Here is a 12396-nt window from a genome sequence, read left to right as displayed (position 1 = left end):
CCCCCCTCCAGCCTTCGAGTTCTCAGAGTTATTCTCTATCCCTTTTCTAAATTCCAAATAAGCCTTTCCCTGACTATTAGAATAGGAACCCAAAGAACTTAGATGGTTGCATAATGTATCTGCGTGAGAAATTTGCTCTTTCATTTATTCATTTGTTCACTGGCCTCCAACAGAGGAAGAGAGGCCCGGGGACAGTGTGTACAGTGGAGCGTGACTTGTCACAGGATCTATACAGAGTCAATGGGACTCAGGAGGGTCCTCTCTGCAGAAGGTGTATGGGGTCGCAGGAAGGCTGCCCAGAAGAGCCAACAGTTGGAATCCTACTGACTGAGACTTCAGCTGCCTCAGCTACCAGTGAACCAGTTAAAACGGAGAGATGCAGGTTTTAGTTTTGCTCCTGGGCAGCAGAATTAGCCACCAGATATTGCTGTTAGTTGTGGGTTTTTTTGTTTTGTTTTTTTGTTGTTTGTTTTAATGCTATGTCTCACCCTGAAGAGAGACGTGGTTTATTTTGCTTCTTGCAGAAACCCAAGCCAGATCAGGTTCTTTTGGTCATGCACTTTTTAGTGTGAATCTATCCCATTTATTGATTCTTGATTTTACTTCTTGTGCTTTAGGAGTCTTGTTAAGGAAGTCAGGGCCTCTGACATGATGGAGATTTGGGCCTGCTTTTTTTTCTATTAGGTGCAGAGTCCTGTCTGTGATGCTTGGTGTGGCACCTAGACCCTCGGGCCCAGCATTGGGTTAAGTGTTGTGAGGAACTACAGGGAAAAGCCCAAGGCTTATAATCAGGAGGAGAGAAAAAAATACCTTATAAAATGACCTGCGAACGTTCCCCTCTGCAGCGGCTTCCCCAAGGGCCTCCTTCCTCCTCGGTGGTTGGAGCGCTCCTTGTGCTCTTGCAGTGTCCTGAGCTGGCTTCTCTCAAGACTAGATTGTCACTGTGTGTGACCTGTCTGTTCTAGACTGAGAGAGCCTTCAGGACAAGACCTGACCTGGGCATGGCGTGTAGTGGCCCAGCCACAGCAGGACTGAGCCGGAGGGAGCAGGCTACCTCCTTCCCTCTGCTCCATGGAGGCAGCTGCTGTCTACTCTCCCCGGCTCTGTGGACAGGGGTGCTCCTGGGCCTCTGTTCTCAGGGTACACAAAGGCCTGGAATGCTTTGCCCAGGTGTGAACAGCCTAATACTAATGCATTTTGGGTCTCAAAGTGTGTCACTTTTTTTGCAGGCTCCAGTCCCTCCGTTTTGTGGTCCTCTGCTGCGAAGACAGCAAAAGGCAGAGGAAGAGGTCAGAGCCAGCCATCGATATGAGACAGGTGCTCTGGGGTCAGGGACTTCAGGCTTAGAGACTGCTAATTGTCAAATGATGCTCCAGCCCAAGACCCACTGGGGCTGTTTTTAAGAGTGTTGACTTAGATGTTTTATTTTCCTACAGGAAAACAATACTTCGCCAAAGAGCTCAAGGAAACCAAGGACAGACTGCACACCAAATGGCCCCCGTTCATTTTCACTCTTCAAAACGTGATTCCGAAAGAGTCTCAAAAAGCCTCTGGGGTACCCAGGAAAAGTAAGGCATTCAGGTACAGAGAGAGCACCCAAATGAACAAGCAAATGCTTGTTGCACCTGCAGTTTAGGGTATTTCCTAATGTAAGTTTTGTAACTAGTCATTTTTTGTTTTTTAGTGACTTATGGTTTTCTTGTTTTTACTATCATCACCTTTGTGTTAGGCAGTATATGTAGAGAACAGCATGAAACACAAATAACAGATCCCAAATAAAATGAAGATATTTAAAAATAAAAGGCTAACTAGTATTCCACTGTGTATCTATACCACAGTTTCTTTATCCATTCATCTATTGAAGGGCATTTAGGCTGCTTCCACTGTTTAGCTATCGTGAATTGAGCTGCTATAAACATTGAAGTGGCTGCATCTCTGTAGCATGCTGATTTTAAGTCCTTTGGGTATAGAGGAGAGGGATAGCTGGGCCAAATAGTGGTTCCAATCCAAGTTTTCTAAGGTATCTCCATACTGTTTTCCAAACTGGTTATACCATTTTGCAATCCCAGCAATGAATCAGTGTACCTTTTCCCCCACATCCTTGCCCGCACTTATTGTTGCTTGATTTTTTGATAATTGCCATTCTGACTGGAGTGAGATGAAATCTTAGAGTAGTTTTGATTTGCATTTCTCTAATTGTTGGAGATGTTGAACATTTTTTTCATAAATTTGTTGTATATCTTCTTCTGTGAAGAATCTGCTCATTTTTTTAGCCCATTCATTGATTGGGTTATTTGTTTTTTTGGTGTTAAGTTTTTTGAGTTCTTTAGACATCCTGGAGATTAGTGCTCCATCTGAGGTATGTGTGGTAAAAATTTGCTCCCACTCTGTAGGCTCTCTCTTCACTTCATTAATTGTTTCTTTTGCTGAGAAGAAGCTTTTTAGTTTGAATCCATCCCATTTATTGATTCTTGATTTTACTTCTTATGCTTTAGGAGTCTTTTAAGGAAGTCAGGGCCTCTGACATGATGGAGATTTGGGCCTGCTTTTTTTTTTTTTTATTAGGTGCAGAGTCTCTGGCCTAATTCCTAGGTCCTTGATTCACTATGACTTTTGTTCTTTCTTTTCTGAAGCAAATCTTTCCTAGAAGAATTTCTAGGCCTCAAGTTGTATCATTTATAAATACTTCAGTATATCCTTCACAACTAGTAAACAAACAAAAATCATTTTTATAATTTTCCTTAGTGTGTTTTTGCTTATGGGGACCCTTTCAGCTTCTGTTAGCTTTAAAATACTTACTTATCCTTTATTTTTTCTTTTTAACATAATACATTTTAGTTTTCCAGAAAATTTTATGTTCACATAAAATACTGAGACAGTTCCTTTATATCCTCTGTCCACAGATACCCGTCTCCCTCCACTGTGGACACCCTTTGCCACAGTAGTGCATTACAATCAATGAAAGCACATTGACATAATCAGTCCATGATTTATGTGACAGTTTATTTTTGATGGTGTACCATGTTATGGGATTTAAAGCACATTGACATAATCAGTCCATGATTTATGTGACAGTTCATTTTTGGTGGTGTACCATGTTATGGGATTTAACAAAGTATGGTGATGTGGAGCTCTCATTGCAGTATCTTACAGGATAGTTTCACTATACCCCAAATCATCTGTGCTCTACCAATTTATCCCCTGCCCCATTCTCAGCAACCACTGATCTCTTTACTATCTTCATAGATTTTTCTTTTCCAGAGTGTCGTATGTTTGGAATTATATAGTAAATAGTCTTTCAGATTTCATCTATCTATCTATCTATCTATCTATCTATCTATCTATCTATCTAATACTGAAGATTTAACCCAGGGGTGCTTTACCACTGAACTACATTCCCAGCCCTCCTCCCAATTTTTTTCTATTTTTGTCCAGATTTTTTATTGGTGCATTATAGTTGTGCATAATGATGGGTCCCCAGTCCTTTTTTGTTTTTAAATTTTGAGACAGGGTCTCACCAAGTTGCTTAGGGCCTCACTAAGTTGCTGAGGCTGGCTTTGAATTTCTGATCCTCCTTCTTCAGCCTTCTCAGTCACTGGAATTACAGTGTGCACTATCATACCTGGCTTACCTTCATTTAAAAAAATTTTTTTTTTAGTCATAGTTGGACACAATACCTTTGTTTTTATTTATTTATTTTTATGTGGTGCTGAGGATTGAACCCAGGGCCTCACATGCACTAGGCAAGCGCTCTCCTGCTGAGCCACAACCCCAGCCCCCACCTTAATTTAAAAGAAAAAAATTTGTTTGTTCTTTTTAGATATACATGACAGTAAAGTCACCTTCATTTATAAAAGCATGTTTTTACACAATAAAGAATACTAGGTTGGAAGTTATTTTGTTTTAACATATATCCTGTTGTCTTTTAATTAAGAAATCAAGTGCCAGTCTTACTGTTGTTCTTTTCAAAGTAATTTATCTCTTTTCCCTGGATACTTTTAGGATTTTCTCATTCTTTGATTTTTTTTTTTTATAGTGTTATGGGATGTTTCCAGATGTGGATTTTTTTTTCTACTTGGAATTCATGGTGTGTCTGTAGATTCACGTCTTTAGCTGATTTTGGAACGTTCTGAGTCATTTTCTCTTTGATTGTTACTGCTGCTATATTCTCTCTCTCTTCTCTTTTGGGTACTCCAGTTAAACATATTTTAGATTTTCTCACTGTGACCTTTTTTGGCTCTTACTTTTCTTGTGAATTTTCTATTCTTTTTGTCTCTCCATATTTGATTCTAGATTTTTAAAAATGTCTTTCATTGTATCTGATAATCTGTTGTTAAACCCATCTGCTGAGTTCTTATTTTCAGCCATTTTGTTGTGCGGTTCTAGAATTCCTGTTTGGTTCTTTTCATAGGAAAACGTTCTGAAGAGGTCTGTCTGTGCTCAGGGGTCTGGAGAGTCTCCACCCTCACTCCACTGGGGAACCTAACTCAAATACGTTGCTTGACTTGCCCACTGTGGGAGGAGATGTTGAGAACAAGATTAAATGCCTAACTGTGAGGACAGCTACCAGGTCCCAGGAGGAAAAATAACCCACCAAAGATCCTCAGAGCACAGAGGAATCAGTTTCTACCCTGGTACTTGAAATGCTCCAAGGGAAGTGTGGAAGCAGGGCTTAGCTGGAGATTGTCAGCTCAGTCCGGAAAGCCTGTCCCCTTTCTGGAATTGTTTCCACAGACATCCAATGGTTTTACAGTTTTGAGTGTTTGGGGTAGATTTTCTGGTTCCCACTAGTTGTTGCAGCAGAATGCAAATTTGGACACTCACTACAGAAGTGGAAGTGTCGTGGTGCTGGGGTTCAAACTCAGGGCCTTATACACATTCTAGAAAAGTGCTCTATCACTGACCTGCATCCTCGGCCCTTTTTAAAACCATTTTTATTTGAACATTAATAATAACCTAACTTCTCATCAAAGGCATTCTCTTTCTCTCTCCTCTTCCTTTCCCCTCTCTGGCTCCCCAGCCTCTGATGTTGCAGTGCCTCAGCTGGTCCTGCTTCTTTAATCTGGTCTCTTCCAGTCGAGTCTCTGCCTAACAGCTTGAGTGATGTCTCAGGAGCAATCAGCTGAGAACTCTCTGTAGCTTCCCATAACCCTCTCAAACATATGCAGTCTCCTTAACAGGCACATGAGGTGCCATCTGGGCCCTGACATCCTTTCTGGCTTCATCTCAAAAATCCCTTTTCCTTAAAGAAAAGAAATACATATTATCCACAGGAGTCTCTGGTCAAGTCTGCATGTTTATAGCTCCTGACCCTTGGGGTCATGAGTGTCCTTGCTCTATCACTGGCCACTTGGGTGCCGCAAGAAAGTCCCACAGTAGCATGGCCCACCCTCCCAGCAGCCAGCCGCTGAGGGCAGGGCTGTGTTCCCAGTGCTCAACTAGAGAGTGGTGGAGGATGAGTAAACGGAGGGAGAAAAGAGATGGGGGTGGGTTACCTGCAGCCTTTTGGTGACAGCCCTCTGGGTGCCTCACACAGCTGACCAAGTAAGAAAGGACTTAAGCACACGGTGGTTAGATGAATCAGAAGCAGTTTGATAAACAAAGAACATAATCCTTCTCAAGTTAAAGAAATGGGGGGCAGGGGAGGTACATATGTTAGAAAGCACCAGCATATTGTGAAAGACGAGGCCAGAAAGCCAGACTGCTTGAGGGACAAGAGATCAGTCCCTTCCTTTTGGGGACGATGTAGTTTTCATTGTCACTTCTTCTTGTGAACCTGCTTAATTTCTGTTTCTCTGCGCGCTGCTTTCTCTGCAGGTGTAGGAAGCAGATGCTCCAGTTTTGCTGACTTTCGGGCTTGAGCACTGGAGGCTGTCTATTAATCCCTCATCACAACTCTCTCTGTGCCTCAGCCACAGCTGGAGAAGGGTCCCAGGACCCCGGCTTACCTGCAGACTGTGCCAGCAGGGGTGTGGGTGGGCAGAGAGACTGAGAGCTGTATTAGCCAGCTTCACATCATCACAGTGAAATACCTGAAGCAATTAGCTTACAAAGAGAAAAGGTTTACGTAGCTCAGTTTTCAAGGTTCAAGTCCAGGACGAGGTGGTCCCAACTGCTTTGGGCCATTGTTGAGGGAAGTACATCATAGGAATACTTGTAGGAGCAAACTGCTCACATCAGGAGTCAGGAAGCAGAGAGAGAAAGGAAAAGATCAAGGTCCCATGGTCCCTTTCAATGACATGCACCCATGACCTGTGATCCTCCCAGTAGGCCTCACAGCACCTCCCCATACTACCAACCTGGGAACCTAGAGTTTAAATAAGGACCTTTAAGGGTCTCATCCAATCCATAGCAGAGGGACAGCTACCACTGATGTCTCGATGGCTTTTCCTTTTTATAATGAACACAGAGTTCATTAAATTAATTCCTTAGAATGGTACAGTTCAGTTTGTTCTGAGTTGAGATAATGTTTCTTCTTTTCTCCAAAGTCCTGAAAGGCCTATCTGTATGGAAAAGAAGCGTCTGTTTGGTAAGGAGAAGACGACCGACCTCAGTCAGCTTGCTTTTGAAAGGCAGTTCCCTTTCTCCCAGCTCCGCAAGAGCAAAGAGGCTGAGAAGAAGGGTCTGGTGAGCGAGACCTGGGGCAGGGCCTGGCTGGCAGGATTTGGCAGCATCCCCAAGACAGTATCCTCCACCTCAAAAGCAGAGCCCCCAGCAAGGCCTTCCCTCAAAACTAGGCTCCTGGGGGCAGAGGAGGCAGTAGCCCAGGAAAGGGGCAAAGAGGAGGCGGCAGAAGGGGACAGTGACTCCATGCACAAGAACCAGTGGGGCTGCCTCGACTTGGAGCTGCTGCTGGGGGGGGCACTCTGGGTGGGAAAGCCTTGGGTCATGAGGCTCAGAAGGTGGCAGATGTGGGACCTGGGACCCCACTTTCAAGAGACCCTTGGCAGAAAGGAGCTGTCCTCTAAGGTGGTCTCAGCTCTTTTCCATGAGTCTGTGTCCTCCCACCATTTTTCTACCACTGATCACTTCTCACATCCAAGCCTGACCAAAAGTCTTGTTTTCAGTTCAGTCACAATAATTGGGGATTTTTTGAACTGAAATTTATACAAAAAGGGGTAAAGCGAAATGAGATTTTAAATATCTAAGAGGTCTTTAATTTTACCTTTATTTTCTTTTAGTGGTGCTGGGATTGAACCTAAGGCCTCGTGCATGCCAGGAGAGCTGCCCCAGCCTTAAGAGGTGGTTTATATGCAGGGATTTTGCCATCAGTTTTCCACCCAGTGCTCACGGTTTGCTGGGCACAGCAGCTCCTGGCCTGCGCCCCCCATCCCTCTCCCACAAGCCCTGAAGCCTGAGGTTAGCCCCTGGGAAAGTGCCTGCGGTAGGCGAAGGGTCCAGGACCTGTTGTGAGTGGACAGCTGCACGTCTTTGATTTCTCCTTCCACCAGCCACACGCAGAGGGCCAAGGACCATCTCCTCTCTCCAGTTTGAAAACCTGGTTGGATATTTTGGGACCCACTTCTCCTCAGCCTGTTGTTCTCCCAGTCTCTCTGGAGTCAAATGAATTCTCCTTAGATGGCAGGTTACCAGACTGCTTTCCTCATCAGCTTTTTCTGAGCATAATTATATTTGAGAGCAAAGGAGCCCCTCCATTCAATTTTTTAAAATATTGAATGTGGGCGATGATTTCATGTACATACTAATATATCCTTCACTCCACATTGTTACTGTGTGTGTAGTGAGACCACTTAAGATCCACTCTCTCAGCAAGTTTCAGGTCCAGTTGTCCCTTGGTATCTGTGGGATTGTTTCTAGGATGCTCTGTGAATCCCACAGCATGTGACGCACGAGCCCCTTAGATAGACGGTGTAATTTTTGCATATACCCTATGCACATCCTCCTATGTACTTTAAGTCATCTCTAGATACTTAAGATGCCTAGATCAATATAAATGCACTTTTAAACAGTTCTGATGTATTGTTTAGAAAGTAATGATCAGGAAAAGAAGTCTAAATGTTCAGTACAGATACAGTTTTTCTCCCAAATATTTTTGATCTGCAGTTGATTAAATCCATGGATGTGGAATCCATGAATAGGGAGGTCCAACCGTAAATAATAGAGTATTAATAACTTAGTCACCATGCTGTACAGTGGGTCTCTAGAGCGTCATGACTAAAAGTGGACAGCCTTTGACCAAGGGCTCCCCCTTTTCCCACCTCTCACCTGACACCTGCTCTCTGAGTTCAACTTTTTTAGATTTCACACATCAACCAGTTTTTGCAGTGTAAATCTTTCTGGGACTGGCTTGTTTCATTGCGAATGATGTCCTCCAAGTTCATCCATGTTGTTACAAACGATAGGACTTCCTTGTCTTTACCAATTCACCTATCAATGGACACTTAGTTTATGTGTCTTAGCTCTTATGAATAATGTTGCAATAAACTTGGCAGTGAAAATATCTATTCAAGACATGGTTTTATTTCCTTCAAATACATATGCTCAGTTGTGAAGTAACTGGACGATATAGAGGTTCTGTTTTTAAATTTTGGGGAACCTCCATATTGTTCTTCATAATGGCTGTACCAGTTTATGTTCTACTGAAAGTGAACATAAGAGAAAAGGTTTACGTAGCTCAGTTTTCAAGGTTCAAGTCCAGGACGAGGTGGAACATGTGTTCCCTTTTCTCCATATACTCACCCACACTTGTTAATTTGACTTGTTGATAACTAACAACCTAACAGGTGTGATATGGTATCTTACTGTGGTTTCAATCTACATTTCCCTGATTAATGATGTTGAACATCTTTTCTTATGGCTATTATCATTTGTCTTCTTTAAAAAAATATCTATTCACAACTCAGGAGGCTGAGGCAGGAGGATCATAAGTTCAAGGCCAGCCTCAGCAATTTAGTGAGGCCCTAAGCAACTTAGTGAGACCCTGTCTCAAAATTAAAAATAAAAAGGGATGTGGATGTAGCTCAGTGGTAAAGAATCCCTGGGTAAATATCCCAAATCTATTCAAGCTCTTTCCCATTTTTAAATTGAGTTCTTAGCTTTTCTGCTATTGGGTTGTATGATTTCCTCATGTATTTTGAATACTGACTCCTTATTGGCTATATGGTTTGCAAGTATTTTCTCCTATTCCTCATTTTTTTGGTTTCCTTTGCTGTATAGAAGCTTTTTGGTGTGATGACCCACTTGTTTATTTCAGATCTTCATGTGACTAGTCAGCTCTACTCTTATGGTAGCAAAGGTTATTTGCTGACACCAAACAGTAGATAGTGATTTAAACACACAGAAGTTTGCTCTTGTTCGTGCCTAAGTATTGGGTGGGTGTGTCCGTAGACTGGCCCCCTTTCAGGACTCTTCTGATGGGCCTTTGTCATCTTCAGCACCTGGCTTCCAGGGAACTCATTCATGTCAACCATCAAGGGGAAGCAATTTGGGATGAGTTCTGCCCTAGCATACATGGGCCAGGCCTGAAGTGCGCACGTCACTCCTCTGATCTGTAGGCTAGGACCCAGTCACAGTTGTCCCTAACTGAAGGGTGCGAGGGTGCTGGGAACACCTGGCTGGTCAGTGGCAGGGGATCCCGTGTGGACAGCAGGTCTCTGCACACTAAGGTCCACGCAGCTGAGGATGGAGATCTCACGGGACAGCGGCAGAGAGCAGAGGAGACAAGCGAGGCAGGAGGCGATGCAGAGCCCCCCGAGACTCAGCTTGGCAGAAGGACCAGGTGTGGGGCAGGATTCTAGGTCCCTCTGCTCCGGTGAGCCTCCATGGCCTTACACCACACTCAGTCCTTCTCTTCTGTCACTAGGTTTTAGGGACCCGACAGCAGAGACCCCGCTCCTGGGCGGCTGGGGATCATGAACAGAGATGGGGGCCACAGCCCGTAGAAAGAAGAGTGATGACAGCCGAGGTCCTGGGGAAGCACCTGGCCTCCCTGCAGGGGATGGCCAGGCAAGGCCACCACTGGCACAAGGTAATAAAGCTTCACGGACTTCGGTCTGCCATGTCCTACAACAGTTAAAGTATTGGGAATATGGTTTCCCCCTCGAGGAGTGGAAGGATATTGCAAGAAATGTCTAGATAGTAGCACTTACTGTTTATGGAGCTCTCTGGTAATGAAACAGGAACCTTGAGTTGAGAATTTTAACAGCAAGATGGATTATTATCCCCTAATATTTGATGCTCAGAGAGGCACAGTGCTGGCTCGGGGCCAATATCCAGGTTTTACGAATAGTGTCCCACTCCAAGTCAGTCCCAGTAATGCCCCCAGGGGACACTCTCTCCTCTGACGCACTTGGTAACAAAGCCAGGTTGCTAAGAAGTGGATCCTCTTTAGGAAGGTGGAGTTACCCTTTGGCCAAGTGTCTTCCAGAGGATGATGGAGCTGCTGGGTGCATTACTGATGTGAATTATCCTCCAAGCCATCTTACTCAGATCAGGCAGGTGACTCTGTCCTAAATCTGCCCAAAGAACCTGACTTGTCTCAAGATGGAGAAATGGTACTAGTCACAGCTCATCTAGTGAGAATTAAAGTCCCCAGTAGTCCTGGGAAGAGGATTGTTCTGCAGTTACAGCTAAAAAACAAACAAACAAACCCCAGAGCTGGTTTTAAACCTGCCTGATCATTAGGGACATGGCAGGCATTCTGACATTAGCCCACAGTTAGTTCCAGAACCAACACATGCATTTTTCCAAACCTGAGAGACAGCCAGCAGTTTGCTTGCTCAGTGAGGCTGTGCTGACCCGCCAGACTTTGCTGTAAGTGAGCAAAATGTTCAGTTGTTCTTGTCAATTCCAAATGCTGTTTCTTCTTCTTTTTGTCTGTTTTATCCAATCATTGTCCAGGACCAATACATGGAATGAGTCAATGATGGATTAAAAAAATTTGAATATATTGAATTATATTTTCCATTGTAGCCAGTGAAGAAACTTTGCCCCAGGAACATGAAACACAGATTCACCAAAGTTACAATGGCAGAGTCAAGCTAGGCCTTGGGTCTCTTGGCCATATTGTCACCCCATCTTTGGTTTTTCCCCATTGTACCAGAAAAGAAATTTGGTTTCACTATCAGCAGCCTCTGAAATTACATTTTAAAAGTGTTTCATGTAGAAAATAAATCAAACTTTGAAAGATAACTTCATAAACTTTTATTTTTATTCTCTTCTGTACATATTGGCAATGATAAAGCTTAAAGATGCATGTCCTATGAAATATGCAAACAAGGAATTTACATAAATAATTTATACTTCAGAAAATTAAAGTTGAAAAATATTTTCCACATCATTAGAATTCACAGTATTTAAAGTACATCAAGCTTCCCCCTTTATATTTCAATCTATATTGTCATAGCAGAGAATGATAAAATCTAGTTAGGAAGAAAAGGATCAAGTTTCTGTTTTTATTCAGTGCACGAGTAGACGCTCTATCAGTATCAGCTGCGGGAGCGCTGAGGCTGCAGCGTTTCATCCCAACCCTTCACCTCCTGAGTGCCGTGACCCAGCAGAGGTCACATGGTATGGAATGGTCCAGTGTCACCAAACCACTCCCCCTGGTAGACACATTCACCAAGTGGTAACATCTGTTGGTCTGATGCCTCATTTCCACATAATACTTTTATAGCCCTGAAAATGGAAACCTGGCATCTAAACACAGCTGAACATGTTAACACTAGTACAAGGCACTGTGCTGTGGGGTTTGTTTTTTTATAGGAAAGGTCATGTTTGCATAGATTGCTAGCGATTTAGTGTGCAATAAAATACAGGCCCCAGCTTGCATGGCTTTGTGATGGATGAAGCCGAGTGATGCTCCTCAGTCCCAGGAGAGCCCAGTCTTGAGGGCAGAGCCTCTGGTGCTGTCCTCCCCAATCCCCTAAGGGAGAGTTTTTTGTTCAAAAAGCTGAAGGTCAAAGCGGACCCAGACCTCCCCCGTGGGGACCTCGTGCAGCAGTAGTCGACGGGTTGTAGGGCCTTTGTTTTCCTGTTCTGTTTGAATTTTTGCCACTGGAACTTCAGTACGACCTAGGAAATCTGGTGAATAAACATCATGTAAAGGTCTAAAGTCTTTGTTCTTTATAAAACTATTAAATGCAGGGGAAAAAAAAGACTACCTCAAGAGAAGTGTCTAAAAGAGGTTCACAAAACTTTTACATCCAAAACAAGTAACTTCTTTTGACTTATGGCTGTTTGATACTCTGAATAGATGCATGTAGAATGACAACAGATTTGTCTAAGGGCAGCTGCCTATTTGTAGTCCAAGTCTCTCTGGTCAGAGAACGTTCTACTCCTTCGGTATATCCCACAGGGTTTAGCTGGTGTGTGCAGATAGTGACTCTGGTCAAAGACCTGAAATGCATCTGACACCGTCCCCTCCTCCTGAGGAAG

The 12396-nt window shown here is 43.6% G+C and overlaps 2 protein-coding genes across 6 annotated transcripts in view; one reads left to right on the top strand and one right to left on the bottom strand.

Moving 5' to 3' along the window:
* Fam228a (family with sequence similarity 228 member A) overlaps positions 1-11151 on the top strand; it is a 14096-nt gene extending 2945 nt beyond the window's left edge. The window contains exons 3-6 of one of the 4 annotated variants that reach the window (XM_015479424.2): positions 1230-1317; positions 1437-1581; positions 6489-6627; positions 9824-11151. In XM_015479424.2, the coding sequence (XP_015334910.2) occupies positions 1230-1317; positions 1437-1581; positions 6489-6627; positions 9824-10036 (585 nt within the window). In that variant the 3' untranslated portion in view covers positions 10037-11151. The other 3 variants (XM_048804743.1, XM_048804742.1, XM_048804741.1) reach the window with 3 other exon arrangements.
* Positions 11149-12396, bottom strand: part of Itsn2 (intersectin 2) — a 134762-nt gene continuing 133514 nt past the window's right edge. For both annotated transcript variants that reach the window (XM_048804736.1, XM_015479923.2), the window contains one exon: positions 11149-12042. In XM_048804736.1, the coding sequence (XP_048660693.1) occupies positions 11885-12042 (158 nt within the window). In that variant the 3' untranslated portion in view covers positions 11149-11884. The remainder of the gene's footprint in view (positions 12043-12396) is intronic.

Source organism: Marmota marmota, unplaced genomic scaffold, assembly GCF_001458135.2.
Source record: "Marmota marmota marmota unplaced genomic scaffold, marMar, whole genome shotgun sequence".
Taxonomy (NCBI): Eukaryota; Metazoa; Chordata; class Mammalia; order Rodentia; family Sciuridae; genus Marmota; species Marmota marmota.
This window is presented reverse-complemented; position numbering and strand designations above follow the sequence as displayed.